At 38.1% G+C, this 27736-nt stretch overlaps 1 protein-coding gene across 4 annotated transcripts in view; it reads right to left on the reverse strand.

Annotated features, from left to right (window-relative positions):
• LOC106950594 (ecto-NOX disulfide-thiol exchanger 2-like) overlaps positions 1 to 27736 on the reverse strand; it is a 175247-nt gene that overhangs the window by 48242 nt on the left and 99269 nt on the right. For all 4 annotated transcript variants that reach the window (XM_015037549.1, XM_015037550.1, XM_015037551.1 and 1 more), the window contains one exon: positions 15341 to 15487. In XM_015037549.1, coding sequence (XP_014893035.1) covers positions 15341 to 15487 — 147 coding nt within the window. The remainder of the gene's footprint in view (positions 1 to 15340; positions 15488 to 27736) is intronic.

Here is a 27736-nt window from a genome sequence, read left to right on the forward strand (position 1 = left end):
GAAGGGCTGAAGGAATAACTGGGTCTCTAAAGAGCAAGCCTCCCAGAAAGACTCCACACTTCCTGAGAGCTGCCAAATTTTAGCAGGTTTTTGACAGTTGACGACTAAAAAGCAAAGAAATTCTTTCATTTTCAACCTCAGCCGGGTGTGTGTCTAGACGGAACAGCAAAGGTTATAAAAGATGTTAAAAACTAGACATGTAAAAGTACACATGGGGACACATTTCTGCAGTGCAGCAGAGGAACCAGCAGCAAACTGAGTCTCTTATTTAGGAAGATTAAAAAAGTTTCAACAGCTGCAACTTGACCACTATTGGTTTATTGGTTTATATCGATTATATATTGAAAACAAGAAGAGAAATCTCCTCTGAAATGTCTTCTTTTCAACTAAATTTCCTGGATGGAAAAGCTGAGGACGATTACAGGGGCTGCTGCTCCTCTGACAGGAACCACACCCTTCTCTTGCTTGCAAAAGTACTTCAAGTTTAATAATCTCCATAAGAATAAAAACATGATCCAGAATCATGATTCTGCAGCAGGCAAGGTCCTATTACCAGAACAATTACAACGATAATCCGTGTTTCTATAAATGTTATACCCATCTGACTTAGTTTGTCATAAATATTGATTTTAAATGTCATTGCCTGGTCCAATTCATTTTTACTAAAGAACTGTCCTATAGCTGCTTTTTAATACCTTCTTACCACATGAGTTGTTCTTGGTACCATTAATGGGACCATTAATTGTTATTTTTATTACCGACCGATCTACATATCTGAATCTTGATGATACCAAACGATATTCAATGCCGGCCGTGATGCTGGTATAAATGTTGACCTCAATATTGAGCAACAGTTCAGACAAATGAGAGGGAATGCCATCGTGTGATGCCTTTACACTCGGTGTAAAGGTATGAGGTTTAGTTTCCATCACGATTGGTCATAAAATTTAATGGGGATAAGGAATACATATAGAATGGACTGGCACTCATGACCATATGCAGTATTCAAGCAGACAGTGACCTCCTCTGACTCAGGAAAAGTTGAATAAATGAAATGAGCTTTGTCCCTGTGAATCTTTATCTGTTAATTCTCAATGAATGGGAGGAAGCTGAGGCTATTTCACTGGCTCATTTTTTCCTTTAAAGCATCACGATTGACTGCTGAAGATATAACTGCATGAATAGCACAAAACCCTCAGGTATAGAAATGCGTCAGATTCCAGATGAACAGTCTCGTCACTTGGCTTGGAATGGCAATGACCCTGCAGCAAAGACTTTCCTTGCAAGGCTGTGTCACATCCCACACCAGCACAGACTCACAACACCGCCTGTAATGTACAGAAGACAGATCCTGCCAAAATTAGCAACCAGTATAGGAATAATTAAATGGACTGATGAGGTAATTAATGTGCTAAATATTGCATGAAAAACAGAAAATAAACATTTTTCCAACTTCTTTGATTAAACTGTGTGTGTGTATCAAGTTCAACAGCGTTCATTTAGAGCTACCACTATTATTTAATTTTCCATTTTATTTTCAAACTTTTTGTTGTATTGGAGTCCTCAAACGTGGTGCTGGAAAATTACACAAAACCCACGTTTGGAATTTTAAACCTTATCAAGTTAGCTCTACTTATACAAACCAAATAGCTGAGGGGCAACACAGAGCAGGGGAAGGTCAGGAGGCAGTTAGCAGAGCTGCTGCTGCTTTGTTGACACTCGAATACTGTAAGGGAGCTGCCACATAGTAAAATTAATGCAATGGTTTAGTATGAAGATCCAATTTAAATTACTATAAAAAGTAAAGTTGGAGCTCAAGGATTTGGAAACACTTGCTGGAAGTTTAGGGGAAAATGTGTAAAAAGAGAAAATTCTTCATCTCTTTTCTTCAGCTTAATTGACAGGGGGGATTTAGATCTGGGAACTGAGACAACTTTGGAAAAAGACTGACAAATTGTGTGGTAAATTGTGTGTTGATATTATGGACCACTACCCTACTAAACAACTAAAAGACCCGATGAAGGCTCATTTTCAGTTTACGGTGGGAGAAGACTAGATTCATTATTTAAATCCCCTGATATATACGAACATTCATGCCATACACCTACCATAGGTGTTTGGAGAGAAATGGGGTCCTCAGCATCACAGGTCCTCCACCATACTTATTGCATTTGTTGCTGCCTCTTCTGCCATTCTTAAAATTTATATTGTTAACAGATTTTTCTTTTTCTGGTATTAATCAAGATAGTTTCACAATTTCCAACATAGCTTGAAGTACAATAGCTCAAAAAAAGCTTTTAATTTGAAGCTATAGCTCAGGTAAAAGAGGACAATATAGAACCTATGATCTGACAAATTCTTTTGAGGACATGCAGTACTAACCCCTTATGCTAAAAAAATCATCATATAATCTCACAGAAGAGCTGGTGTCCTTTTATAACTTTCAAAAACCATTTCATTGAGGAAGAGGGCAAAGCCACATAAACATGTCTGGTATTTTATGTCCTATGCACCAAAGAAAGCTAAGAGTTAGGAAAGCAAAATGCTTTAGTCCTCTTTTAAACATTAACATGGTCAAATAATGAAATGGGGCAAAGACAAAGCAGCTCCCAAACACAGAGCAGTCAACACCATTATTAGGCATTGTTTAATTTGATTCAATTTATGTCGAGGACAGCCATATGCGCATAGCTAAATGAACTGCTGTGGATTAGCTTTCGTGCAGATTGTAGCTGAATTGACGAGTGTTGCTGCTATATTGATTCTGACTTGTTTAACTTGTATGTTTTCATAACGGAAGATTTTTAACAGTTCCTTTTGAATGCTTTCATCGTCACTAAGTCTCCTGTTTTTCTCTCATCTCTCTAGTTTCTTCTTTATAAGACAACTGCTGAAATATTTGATGAAGTGCAGCTGTACAGCAAGCACAAACAACTTTTCTGACAAACAATGCTCTGCACGACCATTGGGGATTAGGCCAAAAAACTGCAGGGGTGGAGCGCTTCCTTCCAGAGAAAAACAAACAAGGTGTAGTTCTGATTTTACACTGTGCAGCTGAAGAATATGTGTAAAATATGACAATCCACCTGGCTGTAGAAACCTCTATAGTAAAAGCACATGTGCACAGACCTGTAATAAAAGAGAGCAGGATGACAGCGGAGGGGGACCAGACATGCTCATTAAACTGGTTGCAGTCTTAATGTCTTGCAGTGAGAAGCAGCTGGTATGGATCAGTTAACCCCGCTGGAGGCTCCGAGGGAAGGCAGACGGAGAAGGAGAAAGAGAAGTGTTGATCGAAGGAGAGTGGAGCTGCAGGGTGACGGTGATGAATATGCTGCTGAGAGCGCGGTGCCAGTCAGAAAAGGAAAAAAAAAAAGGAGATCCCTGCAGATTTTCCACGCTCAGGTTCCTTTTAGTGTCGTTTAGATTCCACTTGAAAACTTAATTTTAACTCTGACTTAAACACGAATGGTCAAAGTTGCTTTTGATTTTTAAGGTTGAAGGAAAAACCTTGTCTGGTTGCGCCAAACAGTCCAGTTCAAACATCCGCAAAAACTAGCAGAAGCGAAATTTAGCTCCATTAGTGGTAGAAACAAAGCTTATCTGCATCAACATGATAAATAATTCATCAAGTAATTCAACCTATCTGGGTGAGTGCTTCTGCTTTGGTGTTTTAGGGCCACCTCAGACTTGTAGAGATCTGAGAGTCGCTGGTGGCTTGATGAAACATTGTAGATAAAACCTCTCAATAGCTCTTACATTTGTAATTGAACCATCTGAGCCCTTGAATCTTGGTCCAGCCGTTTCCTTTGGAGAACATGCACTCAAGAGGAAATGGCATATTTATTTCAACAGAGGGTGGAGTGGTTTAAAGAAAACACAAGATTAGAGCCCTTCATTACACATGTATAGGCACCTATGCAGTATAAGTGCCATTTACCTGAGATGCTATCGTTTAAGATTTCTATGAGCTGGCATATATTAGATGAAGAAATAATATATTAAAAAATATCTCGGTTTTCTATTTTGCAAAAAAAAAAAAAAAAAAAATCATGTCACCAGTTTAAAGAATGCAAAATCTGAGCAAACGCCTAAATGAAAAAGAAATGTGAACAAAAACTTGCAGCATTCTAACAAATTCAAGATAGTGAAGTGAAAAGCCATAAGACACAAAAAGATGAATTAGCAAGAAAATCATACTCTATAAAAATTTAAATCCTTAGAGAAATTTGAAAAATCTGGCATGCAACATCAGCCTCTATCAGGGAGCAGAAAAACATTTTCCAGATTATTCCTCAACCATAGCTGGAGTTTTTTGAGATTACGTTTACTGTCACCACGGTAATTACTCGCTCATGCCTCCACCCTCACACACACGCACACGCACACACACATGCACACACACACAACAATAGATGACATCAGTTTTCCATTTGGAAGACTTAATCCGCAAACAAATTCATTACTTTTTGAACAGACAGAAATGGATTAATCCTCACAACCCTACTTGTTCTAACATTGTTGAGACACACTGTAAATATTTGGGTCTTCCTCCATCAGTACAAACTTGCTGCACTGATGCAGGAATATTGTTTTCACTTGCCTAGAAACACAAGCTTTGTGCTGGAAAATGTTAACATTTCGGTCACTGACCAATAAATCAGTACGATGTTTGAAATCCTAGAACCCTCGAAACAACCAGATTGTCATCATCAGGAAGAAAAAGTAATTCATGAGCCATCGTATTTTTCCCATCTGGTTGGATACCTTGAGTAAGTACAAGTAGGTCGTGCACATCTCTGATCTTTTTTCTTTTCATCATGCAAGACGATAAATAAATAAAATGCAACAAACGAAGAGGCCATATAGCTGGATCTTTAGAGAGCTTCGCCATTAGCTTCAGCTAGAGTCTACGGACAACCAGAGTGCCCTTTTGCCTTGAATTATTTAGTGCTCACATTTGTAGGCTTTGCCAGTTGAGGGGATATAGCGCTAAAATCCCAGACCACTGAAGCATGTAGGAAAGTGGCAGAGAGCATGGCCGCACAATTAAAAAAGAAAATACGTACTGGAGATAAGTGAGGCAACAAGACAAAAGATGAATAGGGATTTAATTTCCTTCCTTGATGATCATCAGGAGAGGAGATCAAGAATATAGGATCCGATAACTCTGCTCCAACTCGGATCAAAGGATCCTTCTATGAGCTTAACAATTTCACCGAGGAGGACACATTGTTCGTGGAGACACATACACAGATTCTGCACCGACTTTATCTCTCCCAGAGCAGCCGCGGAAACAATTGAACTCTTGTAACAGAGAGAGGGAGAGTAACCCATGCTGGATAAGAAGAGGGGAGGAGTTGGTCGCACTGTTTCCTTGCAGCAAGGAAGTCCTGAATTCAAATTCAGTCTTCCTGTTTGCATGGTTTCCCCATTCAAGTGTGGGTTCTCTCCAGGTACTCCCGGTTTCCTCCCACAGTCCAAAAGCACGATTATTAGGATACCTGCTCACTTTAAATCACCCTTAGGTTTGAATGTAGCATGGTTGTTTGCCATGTGTTTGACTGACCTAATATGACCCAATACTGTGTCATTATTGATTCAATTGAATACTGAGTAGTTAAAAGAATTAAATGAATTGGAAAAAACAGATTTCCCTTTCATGAGATACTGTGTAGTAACACCTTTTGCAGTAATCAATGCAAACAATCTATTCTCTGCATTTGCAAACAGTAGCTGGGGTTATTGAAACATGGCGTCTTGAAATTTTTAGATCATTTTAATGTTCAAAAAGATAAAATCTGGCCTCAGACGTTTAGGAATAGTCTAATGTTTTAGTTTTGCTACAGCTATTCTTGAACGCCTTTTCCCACATTTTTACCCTAGAACTGAGTCTGAGGCTGGGTTTTCTGTCACTGAGTGGTACGTTTTGCTCCAGGAAGCTTTGGTGGTCTTGAGACTTCATCGTGCTTTCGACAGACTCAAAGTTCTTTGTGCCAAATGCAGCAAAGCTTCCATGTTTCACAGTAGGCTTGGTGATTTTTTTGTTTTTGTTTTAATCTTTACAAGACCAATGTTATCAGTCTACAGGATACTTTCAAAAACTTTGGAGTTTATCAATGAGAATTTTGTTGAAAGGAGAAGAACACGAGAAGAGGAAAGTGAACTGGTGCATAAAGACTACCTGTCATACTGCTATAATTATCAGTAGGATAATTATAGCAGCATAGTGCTTTATGGTTTATCTTAACTGAGGGACTTTGCAGTAGAAATTAAACACTTCCACCACAGCATAAAAAAAAAAAATAAAAAAATCAGGGTAATTCTCATTTCACACCGAACTCTTCGAGACACCAACCTGGTCATACATCACCCTGACTGTCAGCTGTGACAGTTTTAACATCTTGCTGAATTATTTATCTTCCACTGTTTGACTGCTACTTGACTACAAATTACACCACATTACATTGTTTTAGGCTCTGATTCATCATCTTACAAAAAGAGGTCGCAGAAAAAAAAAAAAAGAAGAAAGAAATACTGCAGCACATAATGCCAGAAACTTTTTTATTGCATTCTATGAGAACATGAGCCAACATTCAGTTTAGCGAAGTGCATCTTTCTGGTGTTTGGTGCTCCACACAAGAGAAACTCAGTGAAGCTGAAAACCATTTATCACAAGAAGGCCAGAGAGGGAAAGAGACCGGGTATAAACTGCACGCTTTCACAGACCTTGTACTGACAAAATAGCTTTGACAATTTTTAATACAAACCCTGAGAACACATTTCCCTCATAGGTCTCACCTTTAAAATACCTCCAGCAGATGCCACAACACAACGGAATGGTTTACAACAAGTCAGTGTTGTTCCAGTGGTAACGACAATCAGGAGTAAAACTGCCGTTCTTGAGCAACACCGTAATCTTACAGAGAAGTGTGAATGTGTGTGTTTGGCATCATTTCAGACAGTGTCCCACCGAGCCAGGTTTACAGCTGGACAGTCTTGCATTGTTTCTTTGCCAGAGCCACCTGCAGCAGCTTAACAACTACCAGTAAATCAAAAAGAGGAAAGCATTCTCTCTCCCTCACAGGACTAATGCCTGCCTTGACGTCCAAACTGTGAAAATGTTTTGTACCGCAGAAAAACTCAGCATATCAATTGCAAATACACGCTGAATCACAATGACTGCTACATGTGATATAATGCTGTAGCAGCTGTCTGGTAAGTATTAAAACAGCCAACCAACACAACTTGCATTCTTATTTTCCTCAGCTCAATGACATTAACCTTTCGCCTGCAGAATCAATAGCATTTTTATTCAATCCCCCCCTCGCTTGGCTCCCAGGAAAGGTTAATGCATCAGCGATTTGATTGGTGAGAGCACAATTCTCTTATTGCCTGTGAATTGGCATTTGTGTTAAAAGTTTGATCGATTTTGATCAACGCAATGCCGGTATTAAAAATGCTCTGGATAAATCCATACAACAGGCCTCGGGTTCGAAAATACACCTCTGCTCTGATCGCTACTCAGCACTTTTTCCTCCCGTCTAACAACCTTGTTACATGAAACCCGTTCAAGAAAAGGCCAAATGTTCTGCTTGGTGGAGCTTTATCACACGGTTATTTGTTACGGCACAGACTTCAGTGGTAGCAGTCTTTATGTTGAACATATTTATGTATGTTGAACATATATATATGGTGCTGTACGTGTCAAATTACAATAAGTAAAAAACTTACAAATTGGTTATTTAAAAGTATCAATCTATTTAAAAAATTGGAAATACTTTTCATAAAGAATTAATATATTGATTTTATTTTAAAAATTAGATACAATTATTTCAATTAATTTTGTCATGTTCCTGTGCTGAAGCACATCTTGAATAAATTCAAATTTTCGACTTCATCAATCAAACTCAGTGGGCGGGACTAAGACAGCTAATATAGAGACCCTGGCGTCTGATTGGCTTCTTCCAAGTTTGCTATGACTCTGGATCAATGGTTTTGAATGGTTTTTGAAGTTGCTCGAATTGAGGAACACAAAATATTTGATTAAATCTTGACATCAATATATGTAGTTTTTAAATTAAAAATACATGTAATTGAGGCACAATTAATTAATTAATTCTATATTAATAAGGTATGTCTGTATTTCCATTTTTTTAATGCTACATTTAAATAATTATTTAAAAGTGTATTCATTATAAAATAAATAAACTTCACCCAGCAATTTCATAAAATTCCATCAGTGACAAAAAAACCCATTAAAATAAATCCCACATTAAGGTAAAAGCTTTAAATAAAACAATAATTGAAACATTTTACAATTTATAATTTACTTCTTGTTAAGTTAAGAGTTTCAAACAACTTTTAAATAATAGTCAGTGACTTTCACATGCACAAGTCCATTTTATTTAGCCTCTGGACAGTAGGCTGGATGAGGATCCATATTTATAACGGCATTCTGGGATTCACCAGATTTCTATTTAACGGCATCTATATGCCAACAAGCTGACTGGAATTGATGTGGGTAGTAAAACAGGTTTCTCCTAATACCAAAAACGTTAAAATGTGGCGTCTGCTTAACTCTAAAAATGAGTTTCTTAACCTGATGCACAAATTTAGATGGTGAATGCTCCTAGGGTGGTGCAGATATTATAAAAGGTCCGGAAACCTTTTTGTTGTCTTTGATATAACAGATTTTTATGACAGGAAAACTGCCAGAAAACAGAAATAATCACTGAGCCTTTCAGCCAAATCAACAGAGACACACAATTTGCCAAACACAAAACAACCACTTTTTCCAAGGCCATCAGGCTTCCAGGCATACCTGCAGGTTGACCTGAAGAGACCTGAAGAGAACGAAGGACTCTGGGTGATTTAGGAGGAATATGTGATGATAGATGGTCAAAAAATCTTTCTGTCTGTAAGCACCAACTTTCTGAAATGTTAAAGCAGAAGACTACACTGACTTACTGGCAAACTTACACCGTGAAGCAATGAAAGCAGGGGTGTGCAAAACTGTATCACCTTTGCTGAAAAAGAAATATTTTTTTAATGTGAGATTTTTTTTTTTTTTGCCTTTCGGGCACATGTTCTCAAATTAATGGTAGGATTCTTCTAAAACTTTCACTGTGAGATTCTAAAACTGCAAAAAAATAAAATAAATAAATACAAAATTTGAAAGTACTTTGAAACTTTTGACACATTTTTACCAGGGGTGTCAATAAATGTAATATGCAGGGTATATTGCAGCCGTCTGCCCACATCCAATCCCTTCCGCCCCCCAAAAGGAAATGTGTTTGCACTCTCTTTGACCTATCAAGGGCTGCATGGATACAGAAAGTTAGCAGACGAGTGCTGCAGGCAAGGTTTATGTGTGGTGAGTAAAAACACCTCATTACTGTAGTTGACAGAACCTCCCAGAGCTTCGGACTCTCCTTGCTCTCACCTGAAAAATAAATACCACTCTTCAATCCAAGCAACTTATTTCATAACAAGTTCTAACTTCAGAAATGTTCGTTTTAATTTCTGCCTCACGCTTCTCCGGATGCAAACTTTGTTTATAAAAGGCAAAAGTAAAGATTGGTGTGGGATGACGAAATCCGGCTTACACGGATCCTGCTAATTTAATGTTTCTATTCATCGAAAGGGGAGGGGAAATATTGCCTCTTAAAAAAAAAAAAAAAAAAAATTGTGCATCATTTCAAAATCTCATTCCGTTTACTGCCTGCAGCTCAGACACAGCAGGACTTGAGGGGGGAAATGGCCATCTCTGGCTGCGTTGAGAAACTGACAAAAATAACAGAGAGCAGAGTAGGGAAATCTCTGCAGCCCCAAGGCGCCTCTTATTATGAATTAATAAAAGACAAGCACACAGAGGCACAGAGTGTCCACAAACAGAGAGGACAGAGAGGATAAAGGGCAAAGATGGTGGTCAAGTACCTCGCCTCTTTGTTTAGAGGGAAAAAACTGCATAAAAATGTAATGCTTGATTAAAAGAAAGTGTTAATATTCATGAATTTGATATTAAAGGACCGAGACAGTTAAGCACAGCCCTTCCAGTCTTGCCATCACTTAAATTCTCAGGAACTATTTTTTTTCCCCCCTGAACTTAAAGTATAATTAGTTACACTGAGTGTCGAGTGAGTGTCTATTTTAAGGCTCGGTGAACAGAATATGAACTCTGCTTCAAACGTTTGAGACGTTTTGTTAGTTTTGTTTTGTTAGCGACAGCTCATCATTTCATATAGAGTCGAACAAAAATGAGTGAGCTTTTAGATTTTGTCACATCAGATCCAAGAACTTTAGCGTATTTTATGTTCTTTTTGTCATTCTTTATGTGAAAAACAAGCCCATAGTAGTGCATATTTGTGAAGATAGAGGAGAATGACTCATGGTCTACATGGTTCTGCAAGCTGGAGGTCTTTTGAAGTAGGTTTCTATCAGCTTTGCACCTGTATGGACTCAAATCTCTGTCACTTCTTTGTAAAACTCGGAACCTCTGTCACATTAGATGGAGAATAACTACACACACATATTTTCAAGTCTTGCCAAAAAACCTTCCATAAGATTTGGTCTCGACTTGATTGGTTCATTTTTAACACGATTATAATTAATCTAGCCACTTTGCCGTCTTGCTAGAACGAGATTCTGTGTGTAAATTTTACCCAGTGGCTTTTCTTGTACACGTTTGCCATGTTTCCTTGTTGCAACCCGCATAAATGCATAAAAGGTTAATTTTGACAATCATGTATTCTTGCAGCTAGTTTATTTAAAAAATTTAAAACCTTTATATAAACTTCGCTTCCAGCTTTGTGCTGCTCCGTCAGTAAAAATGTTGGCGGACATCAATAAATAATCAGGCGAAAAGGATGAAATTCAACCTTTGAAGATCATATCAGTTTGTTTTTAAATCTCTTAAATGAGTTACTTGGAGAAAATGGAGCCTCAATGGCTGTAAAAATGCACAAAAGATTTATAGGTGCAGCAATATTGCAAAGAGAGAAGAGAGAAAAACAAAAACAATCCATAACTGTTCCTTAATGGCACTTAGTCAATCGGGTTGTTAATGAATTGGCGCCTCATTGAGGGGCTGAAGCACCTGACCGAGACCAAAGACAATCAGGAGCTCGACAGAATCTAAAATTATAAGACAGTAAAGTCCTCACATTGATTTGCTTTAGACCTCGACTAACCTTGCCATTCTTCAAAAGGTTTCAAGGAAGCATCAACAGACCCTCTGATTATGGCAGGTCAAGTCAAAGAAATTTGTAATTAAACTTCACCACAGAGACGTCACAGATGTGAGGCTGAGACCACGAAGCTAAATACTAAGAAAGCTTCTACATTCAAACAGAAATTCATAAAGAGGACAGGTTTGGGCACTGCAAGTATTGTTTTGTTAAACTGCTTCTGACCTTCTAACCTGATAATTACATCAAAATGGGAAAATTAAAGGAATCAGAAATAAATTGCTGTCTTACACAAATCCAGCAAAGATCTGACATTCCTGATTGACCTCTACATCTTCACTGTGAAAGAGGAAATAATTACAATAATTGTCTCATATTCATGCAACTGACCACTGATCTGGTAAAAATAGAGAGAGAACCAGAGAACCGAATCTATCTGTTCATCCATGCATCTATGTATCCATGCATCAGTCCCATTTTAAAACCATCCATCCATTTATCTATGTATCCATTCTTTTATTCCAGTATCACCAACTAATTTAATAATCGATTAATTGTTAACTGAAGTACAGACTAAAAAAAGGCCAGTTGCTAAAAGAACAACACAGAGCAGCAATAAAGCTAAAATTGTACAAAAATATGAACATTTAGAAAAAAAAAAAAAAAAACTTTATTTATATATATGTTATATATATATATATATATATGAACATATATATATATATATATATTTATATATATGCTCCACCCACAACTCCTCAAGTGGCAGTTTTAGCTTCACCTGGTTCAGATTCTGTAAAAAGAAAATCTCAGATTAAGCCCCTCTGCTTTCTAATTGTTAATCAGTTCATGCAAAAATTAATCGATTACTATGCAAATGATCATTTGTTTACAATCGGAATGCTATTTTGGCATTTTAGGCAAAACACATGTTTATTTCCTTATTTTAAAAATAAACTGAATCACTTATTTATTTGTATTTTTCAATATATTTCTAAGATTGTCAAAAAAAAAAAAAAGAGATTTAGGCGGTACAATGAGAAATCTGCAGAATGTGATTAAATCTGATTAATCGATTAACCATCTGAATAATCGATAACCAAAATAATGGATAGTTGTAGCTCTGCATCCCTTCCATCCATCTGTCGCTTTTTTAATCCATCCATCCATCGGGTTGTGGAGTTGACATGGAACCAACACATCCATTTTCTTAGCAGCATTCTGGGTCAGCCTAAGGTTTTCGTCGCAGCAGAATGTGATTAGGAGCGCCTTTACTCTGGTTAAAACTGAGCCTAAAACTGATGTTGTCTATACACTGCTTTTAAAAGACACAAAATTGGAAAAGCATGGCTGTGATGGTCAATAACTGCAAAGTGTTACTTTCTGAAGGACTGCAGTGTGTTTGGTTGGTTACATGTGTCCTCTGGTGCAGTTTAATCTCCAATCTAAAGGTGCAAATTCTGCAAACTGGTTCACAGTCTTATTAGCGTTTTGGATATTCTCACAGGCGTCACACGGTACCCCATCACAGCAGAAGAAAGCAAAAATATCCTCAATTTCAGCAACAACAAAGGCAGAGAAAATCCTGCACTGGTGGCACTGACAGAGTCATTTGGAGTCACACTAATGATGTGATAGTAGGCTGTCAGAGCCGCAGAGGGCAATTGCTCATATATAAATCACGGCATTGAATGGAGACCATAATCCCCTGCACTTAAACTGATCTGTCTCTTCACAAAATGTATCTATAGCGGTTACAATGATGTTTTCTTTTTTATGAAATGCAGCAGGCTCTTCAAGTTATTTCCCATGAAGCTCCTCAAATATGTTTTTCATAAGAATGAGTCATATTATCATAAAACAAACAACCTTATGAACAGACATCATAATTCATTGTCCCACATCTAATCTTTTCTTTGCCATTTAGGTAAAAAGCCTTGCAAAAGTATTTGACCCCGTGTCCTCTGGAAACTCTTCTCCATTTGGTTTTAGAAATCACGTAATTATCAATTCAGAGTTTAATTGTGTGTAATTTAGTCACATTATGAATACATCTGTTCTGCGAGGGACTCAGAGGTTTTACAGATGAACAAACAGCACCATAAAGGCCAATGAACATTGCGAAAAAGACAATGTCTCAAGCTGTGACAGACCAAGCAAGGAGAACATTATTCAGAGAAGCAGACAAGATTCACCATGGTAACCTTGTAGGAGCTGCAGCAATCCGAAGCTCTGGTGGGGCAATCTGCCATCTTTTAGTCCTGCACTCCACAAATCTTTAAACAAGATTGAAAACAAGAAAGCTACTATTGCAAGAAAGCCACAAAAAAGTTCCTGTTTGTGGTTTGCTAGAAGCCATTTAGAGGGGGACATCAAGCATTTTTTTTTTTTTTTATCAGCAGGAACAGGGAAAGTGGACAGAGTTGTTGGGAAGACGGATGGAGCTAAAGACAGGTAATCCTGGTAGAAAACCTGTTAGAGGCTACTAAAGAGTTGAGACTGGTGTGAAGGTTTGCCTTCCAGCGGGACAATGACCCCAAACATACAGACACAATCTGATGAAACTCAAGAAGCACTAGCAACAATCTCGTCTCTACACCTGCACAGCTTGTACAGACATAAGCTAAAATTTTGCAGTGGTAAATGCAGCAAGAGGACATTTTACAAAATATTGACTGTGTGGCAGACTACAAACGCTACCACACATTTTGGAGTTTTACATGTAAACATGTTCAAAGCTTTGTAAAGTCTTTCTTACACCTCATAACTGCACAGCTCTTGGTTGGCCCATCTTATAAAGTCACAATTGAATCCACTAAGAAACAGCAACCTGTCGTAAATGTCTGTGATTTCTAAATCTTTTCATGACTACAAAGGCAGAAATGTTGGTCTACAAATGTACTAGAACTTGTTGAAACATACAACTTTAACTCGAAGGAGGAGCCATTGGTACATTGACTCAAACGTTAAAAACAAATGCACATCATCATTCACATATCTGTATTTGTAAAAATGATAAATATGGAATCCTTTTTCATTTCACTCCACAGTTACGTAGTAAAATCCAGATAAATACATTGATGTTTGTAGCTGCAACATAATTAAATATGATACGTTTGATGGGCATGGTATGTCTCTAATGAAGCAAGAAACATCTTTCATATTCCTAACAAACAGAGCACATACAGAAAAGATGCGGTACACATGAGCATAATTCGTTCTAATCATAATTATTAGTTTCACGATCAGCCATGATAAATAGTTACAGCTACAGTAAACCTGTACTAGTGAATGAAAGCCAAACAGTTATCAATTCATGAACTTATCCAAGTAAAGATTTGAAGAAATGCTAAAAAGTTGATTAGTTTTTTTTTAATTGTACGTTAATAAGTCAGACCAATTATCATGGCCACAGAAGCAGAGAACATGGCACGCCACCTCCCTGTCTGAGGGGCTTTCTTCTGTCTACTTATAAAGCAATTAATTAGTCAGAACTTCTTTAATTCTTTAATTAGAAAGTCCTTCTTTAATTTGACACATTACCATGCGACCAGCCACTTACTCAAATGACTGTTTAATTATAGCGAACTCGCATAAACACGTGGACACATACATCTTCTCGCTGCGCCACTCCCTGGGTGACGAGTCGAGTGTTTTGTGTGGGAGAACCGAAGGCGTGCAGGAGCTTGTGATTGGCAGGCAGTGTTGTCACGGTAACAGACATCCAGACACAAATACCCGCGTACACACACACACACACACATAATCTCAAAGGAGCAGTTTTCCTGCAGCAGCTGCACGACCCCTAAACAGGCCAGACAACTGGAGCCTCAGGACATGGCAAGGTAATAGGAAACAGTAAAGACTAAAAAAATAAGCCACTTTTTGTCCATCCTGCCACCCAATAATAGGATTATGCCACAATTCCCATTTAAGGTATTCAATGTTGGTAGAAAAGAAGGAACAAAATAGCAAGGTATGAAAGCTAGCTGAGGTAAAAAACTCTCCTGAGCGAAGAGAAAAGTCCTCCAGTTGAGCTTTTAGACACTTGGGTTGAAATTCGACATGGCTTAGGACAAAATGATGAGGATTTAAGAGCATGCTGTAATCCTGCTGCTGTAGAGGAATACTTTAGAGGGAGTAGTCGGTACCTGGAGGGAGGCTGGCTCTCTTTCTCTTTTTGCCGTTTTCAGCAGTGTTATCCAAGGGAGCGCACTCAGTCCCAAGTGGACCACTAGAACCGTTGAACTGAAGAGGATCGTTGTTGGCTGCTGGATCGAAGGGCAGAGCGTTGAGTCCTGAAAGACAGACGAGAAGAAAAAGAGAATTTATTAATTACTTATTGCAACAGGCTTAGTCCAATCTTCTGGTTCTAGTCTACTCTGCATTTCCAGAATCAGAAGAACATGAAGAAACAGCATACAGTTTTTTTAGAACTACTAATCTGGAAAAAAGCTCCTGAAGCACCAAGTTCTTTTAAATCACAGCTAAAAACCCATTTATTTAGAGCTGCTTTTGGTTAATAATATATATATATTTTTTTTTTTTTTTTGCTGAAATACGCTATATAAATAAATGTAAATTGATTTGAGTCTGTATTGAAACTAGTGTTCCTAAAAACTGCAATGGAAACACTTATTTTGCATCACACCAGTCAAATGATCAAAAACCAGATGTTACTACAGGCAGAAAAGATGAATACGACGACAGGAAATGATCGGATGATGATGGCGTGGGGTGTTTTCTAATGACTTACTGCATGAACAAATTTATTACGGTGTGATTTTACTTGCATTTCTTATTAGATAGAAAAAACGCAACTGCGAATTTGTGTTTTTTTTTCTTTGCAGAATATCGACATGGTTTTGCAAATTTCTAATGAAAAAAACAAACAGCTATTGTCAGCACAAAACATCTCAAGGATGCTTCCTGTATGAAACATAGAAATCAGACTCAAAAGGATAAAAACTGAACAAAAGAAAGCATGAAATCGCAAAAAGAATAAAATAACCAGCAACTACAAAATGGGCGTAAAGTTATTCTTTGAGGAGGTCCTAAATCTTGGTCCTCATGGTCCATTATCTGGGATGTTTTAGATGTTTCTTCGCTCCAGCACACCCGATTCTAATAACTGTTCTTCTCCCTCTGCATGCAATGAAGTTCTACAGCAGACCGTTAATGGCCCGTTTATTTAAATGAGGTGTGCGGCCACAGGGAAACAACTAAAACATGACGGACGGAAGGATTTCAGGACCAGCCTTGGGAGTCACTGACATAAAAGGCCTCTTAGAAAAATATAAGTTCCAGCATAGCAGTAATTTATCTTTTATAAGCAGAAATCCATTAAAAAGATCATGACTCAGGTCAGTAAGGAGCAGACCTTACTGACTCTCTTAAACATTTTTGGATAAAGTTGGCAGTGTGGGTATTTAAAAACACTTAAAAGTGTTTACATAAAAAAGCGATGATATTTGAATAACCTATTGAATACAGAAATTTCACTTCCATAGAACCAACATTTCTGGTTCGTTCAACTGTAAACTGTGCAGATGTTAAAAGACGTTTTATAAAGCATAAAGTATAAACTAATATTTATCACACTGTCCAAAATACAAACATATGACGAGCATACAAGAAAAAAAAAAGTCAACTTTCCTGAGTCTCTTTTTCTAGTTAAATTGGGTTTTCTGTCTCTCTTTTTCCTGTCAGAGCAGAGCAGAATCCTAGAAAGATTCAGTTTACATTCATGAAAAATTTATTACATTTCTTTGTGCTCAAATTTATTTTCCCTCTGTGGCACAACTGAGCAGGAGATCCAGTCTCCTGCAGCTTCAGCAGAGCACTAAAAATAGACATATTAATGTGGTTTACATGTAGCAACAGCCCAAATGAGACGGTGTCATCCGTCTTTACGTTTTATGACTTCAATCAGACAGAAGCAAGACTGACTAACAAATAAATTACAGAAGGCAAAAAAAACAAAACAAGAAATGAAGCTGCAAACTATTAAGACTCTATTTCAAATGTCATCAAACTTTCAAGTTGATGTCAACAAATATATTCTCTTGTGTGTTCATATTTATTTAATCTTTCATAAGGCTTTACAGAGACTTGCAGAATTATTTATATTCCTTGAACTTTCCAAATTTTGTGATATTAGAACCAAACATTTCAAGGTATTTAATGGCAGTCATTCCAACACAGACAGTTGCTTTGATCCAAGCTCTGGTTGTATGTTTAAGGTTGTTGTCCTGCTGAAAGATGAATCTCCGCCCCAGTCTCAAGACTTCACTAGCTTCTTAAAAGTCTCCTTTCAGGATTATCTTGTATTTGGCTCCACTTGTTATTGTAATTAACGAGGAGAGACGGCAATAAAAATAGCAGCAATAGCAGCCATCTGCCTGCTTTCTTCACTGTGACACAGCGTCTCCAGAGGTGAGGCACTGAACTGCACTGCTTCGCTTCAGACTCCTTACATAGGTTTCAACAGGCAATGCGTAAATTCATTATATTATAAAAAATAAGCAATTTTGACCTTAAGAATGTTGAAATCATACAAAGCAAAAAACAAATTTGCACACCGGTGAAGCGAACAAAATGATTTTCTGTAATTACTGTGCGGTTGAATTTTTTAAATTATATTATGACTAATAATCTGATGGTCATGTTATGTCATGTCTTTTTTCCAGGTGCTTATTAACTTTAACCAAAGGAACATGTCGGGGCTACACACCCAAGGTAAGATATTGTTTTCTGCAGCTGCTCAGGAGTCAGACTGTCTCCCCAGTGTTTTGGGATTCCCTGTCTTTGAATGAAACCGATGTATGGACTCTGTCTGAAAGAACCCACTGTGAGCCTCACAGCTTTAATCTGACCTGTTCATGAGTTTTTGATCTTGTGGTTCCTATATCATGTGCATGGTATAAAATAAACCTGACTGGGCGATACCACCTAGCAGTGCTGACAATTAATTTCTTCCATAATAATTGGTCGCACCTATTTTACTTGTCATGACTGACCTGCATTTTTTTTAAGTTTCATAAGTTTTGAGTTTTCTTGCCTTCTTCTTTTGGTGAGCAATCTACTAGCGTTGTATTTAACTGCATTGTATTTATGGACATCAGAGTAAAGGGGGCTGAACAAGAAGAGGCTTGCCACAATTGTCTAATTTTTGTACGTATAAATGTTTGAAAACCTTCCCACGTTGCACTTATAATAAATTACATGAAAGTTTGTGGTTGCAACATAGAAACATGTAAAATGAATCAGTGGGTATGAATACTTTGGTTACCATTTTGCCTCACAGTCGCCTTATGGGAGAAGCTGAAGATTTGCTTGCATATAGTGACAAGAACATGAGGCATAAGGGATTCAAACACTCTGAATGTGTGGGTGGTGGATCTGTGGGTTCTACATTTGCTGCAGACTCAGTTTAAATGGATCTCCTGTCCGGGCTCTCACACATCTCTCCAGTCGATCTCTACCGAAAATCCATCTGTCACACTTATTTACAGATGACCGTCAATCCTCTAGAGTGAAACAAATCCATTACTCAGGCAATGTTAACTCTGTCACCAATAAACAGATACGGCTTACATTAAGGGAGACAGCTCTCAGTCACTAAAGGCAGGAAGAAGTTCCCAGGAAAAGAGGCGAAGAGAAGCAGTGGAAAGATTGAGACAATGCTGAACAGCTGTTAGGGAAATACCACTCAGCTTCAGGGGATAATGTCCCATTACAGGTCATGAAGGACAAAATGTTCACTTCTGCCCCCACTTGTAGGCATATCCAAAAAAATTTCATGGATTCTTCTCCCTTAGGAATATGACTTTATGAATGTGGCACCGAGGTTGTAAAAACAATCAAGACAGACATTTCCTGCAATTTAAAACTAAATCCACTTGATTTTATGCGACCAGAAAATCTTGAGTGAAATCCAAGACCTCATCTGGCTCTTAAGTAACCACAGTAATTCAGTGTAAAGATTGGACACAGAGGAAATGAAACATTTTAATCACCAGCCCGACGCTCAGTACTGCGAGTTTCAGCTGAACCGAGCGTCCATTCCTGCCCCGTACGTGTCTTTGGAACAGAACGCTTTCAGCAAAGGGGTGTAAACCTGCATATTAACAATGTCTTTGCAGGGTCATTGCCCCCGTCTCTGCTGCTACTCATGTATCTGCTGGCTGATGAATGGCCTGTTTAAATTTCAACATCTGGCCAGGAGGGAGGAGCGATGTCAGCGAGTATCACTCCCCGGGGGAGGAAGAACATAAATACCAGGAGGCTGGGTGGAGACAGGAGGAGCCCGAACAGAGTGGCTGCAGAATAAATTAAGGCAATGAAACTGCTAAATGGAGACACAAACTTTATGCGGTGAAAATGCAATCACAGAAACGTGGCAAATTATTGTGACCCACACATATCAAGGACGCATTAATAACATGCAGTACTAATGATGGAGAGCCAGGCGAGCACAGGCACATTAAAATACACGGTAAAAGTCAGTGGGTCATTAACTCGGCATATGACCACCTTGGAGTTCAATCAGAGTCTGTACTGTGTATTCCCCTGCAGAATGAGGGACAATGTGATGTTCCAATTTAATGCATTTCATTGTTAAGGTACACACTGAAGGCGCACCAAGTTACATTTTGTTCCCTTCAGGTGTATCTACACACATAACCGCAATCAGATATTTGTAACTCCATGTCCATTAGCCTAGAAACAGGCTGAAATAGGAATGGATTTTATTTTGCAACGTCAGCATGCAGGAACGGTGGAAGAACAAAAAAAAAAATCCTTTTTGATGCATTTTGGGGCTGAAATGGACGGTTCTAACTCTGTCAACAACTTATCCTGATATCCTTTATGACTTAATTTTGAGTGAGGCAAAAGATTGGAACATATAAATGAGTCATTTGGATAAATTATGGTTAATTTTTAAGGGCATAGGAAGATAAAAAATCCCTTACAAAGCAGTGTACAGCGAATACAGTGCCTCATCTCAATGAGAGTACGTCATAAGACATCCAAAATAATATAAAATGAATTCTATCCCACATGCCAGTCCCACTATTTTTAAAAGGTATAATCATGTTTGCTCCAACACTCAATTTCATAATGGGATCCATTAAATAATGTTGATATAATTAGTCTTTAATAATGCATCAAGGGTTTATGGCAGGTTCAGGATTTGAACTTATGATCTTTCAGTCAGAGAGCACAGCACTGAGCTGCACTAATTTTCCTAGCAGCACATTTGTATAATTCTCCTGTAATGCCTCATCTAATTCCTATCAGCTAATAACTCAACAGTAAAGGATGAATAATGCATTGCATAAGGAAATGTGCATCGACTCAATGCGGAGAGGAAGGGCATCAGTGGGGGAATACCCGAAGCAGCAGACTATTAACCTAATGTAGAACTCAGAAACTTACTGACCATGCAGACTGCTGTGTTTATATAACCAGAGCAAGACAAGGGGCCAGATGGTGGCATACGGCATTAACATAACATGTTTTCAACCGCAGAAATATATTAGCTTCCCTGACTTTTCCACTTCGTTAGTAAACCCTTTCTGTCTATCAAACTGCCTTTCTGCTTCACTGACTTATATCCTCAAACAGGCAAAGTGGTTGAGAAAACACACCTGTCACGCAGAAAGGTGAGGACTGCCTTTCCATACTAAGCAGGAACAATTGAACAACATGGAACGATTGGGTTTGGGACCATAATGAGACCAAAGTTTTTAAAATTCTGTGACCTGAAAACAATCGAAGATTGTGGAAGTTTAACGGTTAAATTTATCTTCCTTCCTTCACTGTCAATTTCAAAAGGCTGCATTCACAGCCGACTGACAACATCTTAAAACGATACTTGGATAGTATTCACAGTTTTCAACAGGTATGAAAACCCCCTCTCAATTTTTTTCACCGTTACAGTTTGTAAAGTGAAGAGAGATATGCACAAGAGGATAATTATGATACTGTTACAAATACTGCTTTCAAAGTGTAAAACTGTGAACTATCAGCTTGTTGCCTCTGACAGAATTGGTGTTAAAGAAACTATAACGCTTATTATTAATGGTATGCATTAACAGAAGTCAAATAAAACGATTCCCAGCGCCACTCCTTTAACAAACACGACGCAACTTCCTCACTTGCTTTCTTTTTTTTTCCCCCCCACATATGTCTTCACTTTCTTTAGATTTGAGTATGTTTGGTAATGTGTGGTCCCCTGCTATTCGCGGGTCAGAATTCACAGCTTCATCTCTTTGCTGATTTTTCTCTTTGTTGAATGTGACTCCAAATGAATTCCACATAATTTGTTGACTCTTTCACAGACCATACATAAGCCATTTTAAAGAAAATGCAGTTTGGAAAGCTGAAATGCTTTCCAAACACCATGCTGTTGGATGGTGTTTGCAAAGCAGCCAATCCAGGCGGGCCATTTAGTATTTTTAGCATCCAGTATTTTTTCCTCTTGAATAGCTAAGGTTAGGATATATGTTCTCTAGGGAACAATGACAAACTTTTGCCTTAGCAATACTAGTCGCACTAACGTGCTAATCACTGAAATGAGACAGATATTCTCCCAAGAAAGCCGAAACAATTATTGTGCAGAATTATTATGCAACTAAATGAAAAACATTTTCACATCTCACTTGTATTTTAATCTCCAAGTGAGAATTATAAAACACCTCAAAACTTTCTAATACATTTCTGACATGGATACCATTGCACATCTGCTTGAATCCATTAAGTATTCAAGTTTATCCAGCCTAAAGTACCTTCCTCTAAAAGCAAGCTCAATTTCCAATTCACATCCCCATTTTCTAAAATGTCCTTATATTTAATTTGTGATGAAGTAAAAAGCTGAAATGGTAGCAATGTCTGATTTTGTACTCAAAATTCAGTTAGCATCAAAGCTCGACACTTTTTGTTACAGTCACAGACTAAATTCCTGTTTGTTGGCAGCTGCCAAGTCAACAAACAGCTTCCAAAATTAGCCTTCAATAACCTGAAAGGTTACAGACATCATAAAGACACAAGACCACCATTAGAGCTTGCTAAAAAAAGTTTTGGTACACATCATTCCTCACAATAAATTGAGTTGTCACACCAGTTATAGCCCGCGGTGTCCTTTAGAACGTCAGAGCGCACTTTCGCCCAGGAATGTTGGCGTGTGATCACACCTTCCTAAAAAGGCAGGTGACGGTGAAGTCATGAGTGCCCTTAGCAGATGCATAAACAAGGTGTCTTACTGATGCGGCTTAGCAATGGATGGCAAAGCATGCCGAGCAGCAGTGGTATTCTCAAGAGACTATTAGCGAAGCTTTTCACCTCCAGTTATAGCAAAGACAAAGAGCTGTTAGAAGCATAGGCTCTCCAAACAACTGAGAGTAGATGGGATCAGTTTCTGAGAAGCTCCATCATCTGCCACAATAGGCTCATCTCAATAAAAGTAATGACTGGGATCATCCTGAGTATTTTTCTAATGCCTTTCCACAGAAGAGGGCAACACATTAATAGTTTATTGTCTTTGGCTGCCAGTGATTCACATTACATAATTACAGAGGAAACAACCAGCGTTTTAAATTCTGGTCATATCCCCATTCAGTCATAAACTGTGCACAAGTTTGTAAGCTTTCGATGGAATTACAAGATAGTTATTCAGTAATGAAAGATGATAGCTTTAGGTCCCTTTCTCCTCTTCAGAAATGACAGGTGTCATCTAAGTAAACACTTTTAATCAAAAACTAGAAATATAACTTTACTAGAACTGATCCTGCTCCTTTCCAAGGGCACAATGACACAGTCCTCACCCAGAGGTGGAACACGATGAGCATGTTAAGTTTGAGCCTTTCCCAGGAGATTAGTGAAATAGAGAAAGACTTGAGAACTTCGCTTAGTTCAATTTAATAATGAAAAGGAATGGAACAAGAAAGGAAGTCAGTATACCCAAAGGAAAAGCACACAGGCACAGGGGAAACATGTAAACTCCAAAGTGATTTTCCTGCTGCAAGGGAGGGCTCTACTTGTGGACTGTGTCTTGCATAAAGCATTCAGTCATTTTGCATTTTGTCACGTTGAAGCATTACTGTATTTTACTGGGGTGTTTCCATTTGCAAAACAAACAAAAAAACAGAAGAAAAACATGTGCATTTGCATTCAGCCCTTGGACTGAATGCAATAAAAATAGTGAAGAGACCTCAAATCTAAAATATTTGCACCTACAGCTGAAAATACTTTAGATGTTTTTTTTTTTTTTTTTTAATACATCACAATACAGTGATCCACATGGAAATGCACAGCACACTGAAAGTACATTGTGGTTAACTGAATGTGGAAAAAAGTCCATGGCGTGGATACTTCTGCAAAGCACTGTACACTCCTTTGAGGCCATAGGTTAAAATGGAAAATCATTCCATTAATCCATGTGCAACAAGTCAATATTTTACCATTTTCAACGTAATGTCTGTAAAGTGAAACAGAAATGTGAAGAATTACAAGGCGGCAAAGATCAAAACACTGAAGCTATGAATATTAATCACTAAAGCAACTGCAAAGTGGAAAAAAAGAACATTCCAAGGATTTAATCCGTTCAGACACAAGGGAATCTCTAAACTTGGGAGGTTTATGCCCATACAGTATGGTACTTTACATGTAAGTAGGTTAAAGACGGTCAGATTTGCTAAATATTTGTTTCATAAGTATAAATAGTGAAATACTTTATCTGAACTGTGCTGCATTAAAAACAACAGACAAAATTAATTTAATAAATAAACTGTCCACGTCTTAATGAGCCTAAGCCATGTGTGTCATCACCTCATCAGCTGTAAGGATATCTAGAATATTCAAAGGTTTGTATTTTTAGGTGTCAATGAAAACAATGACAGTTAGTGTCATGATAATTGAGGAGGAAGAATTAGCTTCTTACAGTTGGGAGTTTGGTAAAGGTTAATCTATTCCCTGATGTTGTGCTGGCATTTTGAAATGATGAATGCATCAGAGTATATCGCTGTACATTTATGAATTCACGTGGCTCTGCATGTCCCATTAAGTCAGCCAATGCAGAGACATGTAGCGATGGTAGACGATGGAAAAATCATTCCATGCAACAGAGGAGACAAAGATGGGAATACATTTCTCTTGTTTGTTAATACATGTGATCCACAAGCGAGTCGTGCTTGTGGATCACAAGTTACCTCGCATAAGAAAGGCATGACTATTCATGACATTATTGACAGTGAAAATATTCCTCTTCAGGCCCCCTCCATCATTCCTTCAAGCCTCTGGGAATTCACTGAAGGTTAATTTATTTAAATCTCCCATCCACTCATCTCTATTCCATTAAATTGACTAAGAATCTTTGGTTTGCAGTCTAATCCTCTTCCTGCTGTCAAAGGGCCCTGCCCTTTTTGCCATACAGTGAGAGAACAACTGTGTGTCTGTAAGGCAGCCCAGCAGTTGATAAGGTCATGTTCACTTACACATGCATGTGGGGAGTCCTTGGAGAGAAGTACATAACATTGAACCAATAATTCTACAAACCACTCATGGCAGGCAGTAAAGGAACTACGGTTTCCCCTATAAGACATACAGTTTCTACTATCCTCAAGGACACAGACAAGTCTAAGCTCTGACCATCTGTTCTCTCCTTTGAATGACAGGACACTATAATGCAAGTAGGGTTTTGTCAGATCAAGCCATCAACAGTTGAGCTGTAGTACTAGGGATATATTGGCTATGTGAGTAAGTCCTGCATCATTATTACAGACATAGCATTTGTGATGATTGGCACCAGTGTTCCCATGCTAATGACTTTGGAAAGGTTCATCGTTCCCTTAAATAGTCGCTGAAGCTATTTGCAGTCTGTCAGAAAAACATCCAGTCTATGTTGATGTGGTTTTGTGCTCCAGAGACCTGGCTAATGAGACATTCACTGGCTCCAACGAACTTCAACAACGGCACACTGAGAGCTGTTGGGAGTGTGTGTCACAGTGCCGACAGAAACAGTTGCGAATGGCCGCCTTTAAAGAGCTCTTGACTCTGGGGTGTGGTCCGATCATTGGTAGAATCTGGCACATCTGATTTTAAATTATAGTTGTATTTTGTATTCATTTTGGAGCATTTCACAAGCTCCAAAATGAACAAGTCCTTCTTGAGGCCTGCTCCACTTCCAAGCACACTCCTTTCAGTTCCCAGTGCGATAGTTGTACATCCCGTTTCTTCAACCAAATGAGCAAATGCTTACAAACACTTTCCGTCTAACCTATCCAGATAACTCCCACCGACACTAAAACATCTGATTTGAAGAAACAAAGTCACTTGACAGTGCAATCACTTCCCTACCAGCCAATTAAAATGGGAGGAAACAACATTTATCTACACCCTTGATAGATCTGGAGACAAAAACCTTAAGCAAACTAAGTGCATTCACATTACTTTGAAATGCCTTGCTGCTGAAATGTGCTATACAAATAAAATTTGATTGACTGATTGATTACTTTGTGTTTTTGTGTTTGTTATGATGTAAAGCACTTTGAAATGCCTTGCTGCTGAAATGTGCTATACAAATAAAATTTGATTGATTGATTGATTGATGGATTCTCTTTAAGAGATTTAAATCCAAGTTATACCAATGTTTTGAAAACAGCAATCAAAACATTTCAATAAACCTTTAAGGATAAAGGTCATCTTAATGAGATGCAGTTTTATCTAAATGTATTCAGCATTGAGTAATGCCTGCTCCCTCAGATTGCTACTCATTGTTGATCAGTAGACTGAAAAAAGAAAAAAAGGTCCAAGCTAAACTAGCACCAAAATGTAGTTCAAGCCGTCAGTTGCACTTTCAACCTCAACCATCCAGCATCCTGTATTATGGCTTATCTACCTTGTAACCAGATCGTTTTTGTTTTTTATACTCCGTCACCCTATAAATGTATTTCATGATTCTTTAGTATATTTACTGACAGTAACTAAGCAGTGAGAATCCCATACCCACTAAAGCCTTCTTGTCAATATACTTATCATTTATACCGAGTAATGGGCAAAATAACCTCAAAATCTTTGCTGTCTTTGCTTAATTATGCCTTTCTAATCTCTCAAGTACTTGGCAGCCATGCCACCCACTTCTTAGTTTTTATTTCCTGACCGCTCTGAAGTCTCAGTTGCTCTGTAATTTGCTTCAGACCATCAATGCTTTACTCTTGTAAAGTAATGGACTGAAGCAAAGGACTTAGGAGATTGATGATGAATAGCTAACATTATGAAATCAAGCTTTTGATACCTCTTAAGATGCGGCTGCTTGAATGACTCCTTTATAAAAAAATCTGTACATTATACAAACATAACCACATTGTTGCAAGGGTCACTCACAATGAGGCACTTTCAGTGTTTTTATGGAAAACTTAATTGAAAAAAAATATTTCCAGATAAAAACATGTTTTTATATTAATGTACTTTAGTTTTCAAATGTGTATTTTGTTCCTAGCTATATTTAGGTAATTCTCAATTACTTTCTTTGTTATGTGTAATACATGATATAGAAAACCAATTGTCACATCTCACTTTAGAAAAGAAAAGTCAACAGAAACAAAGTAAAATTGGGCACTATTTTACTTTATAGTATAGTCCATGGAACCAGGAGATAAGCATCATTGGATCACATCAATCTACCAAACATGTAAGACTCCGCTTGTGTCAAAGCTTTACTGATTCCTTCAATCTCAAACATAGTTGAGATTGGATTTGAAAAGCACACCCACACCTTGTCAGTGCACTTCAGAACATCCCAGAGGCTGTACTTAGTTTCAAGGAGAGCAGATAAGAGACCTTATTCCCTTGTGTGTCAATTAATACTTGTAAAAAGTGCTGCTTCATTGTTTGTGTTTGTCTTATGAATGCGGCTTCACCTCTCTTCCCCTCAATGAAAAGGGAAATGAGCGTGACTGCATCTGTATCCAAATGTAACCGACACCCCTGAGTGACAACTCAATTGAGATCTCTCTCGCTCTCGATACAGCGGCCCACTTTGAAAAGACATCTCTTCGCCTTTGATGCTATTTCAGGCTGAAGCTCCCATGCAGGTCTGGAGTGAACAATAACCAGATGGCTACTTGTCATTCTCCAGAAGTCAGAGCTTTAAATCCTGGTGCAGCATGCTCAAGACCTCAGAGTGAATCCCAATCATCATCTAACAGAAGGGCGACAATAACTTTTTAACATAACTGATTGATGAGCAAGTAACCTAAGTAGCTACATTTAGAGCACTCAGAAAGTCGAGAGTTTTTATTCACTTATTTTTATATACTTGCAGTTGTTTGCACTGTGGCCTTGTGGCAAGAAGGACCTTGGTACAAATCCCAGTCAGAGCTGGGGTACTCCAGCTTTTTCCCACTGGCTAAAAGCACCTGGTGTGTCTTTATACACTGTTGTCTGTCTTTTGTTAAGTAGATGACCTGTGTAACCCAAGTGAAATGTTGAGTTCCATTTTCTGGTTCGCTACTATTGCCCTCCAAAATCTCGCGGTAGTTTGATTA

Source organism: Poecilia latipinna, unplaced genomic scaffold (genome assembly GCF_001443285.1).
Source record: "Poecilia latipinna isolate Pla-1442-1.1 unplaced genomic scaffold, P_latipinna-1.0 Scaffold410, whole genome shotgun sequence".
In the NCBI taxonomy this organism is placed as follows: Eukaryota; Metazoa; Chordata; class Actinopteri; order Cyprinodontiformes; family Poeciliidae; genus Poecilia; species Poecilia latipinna.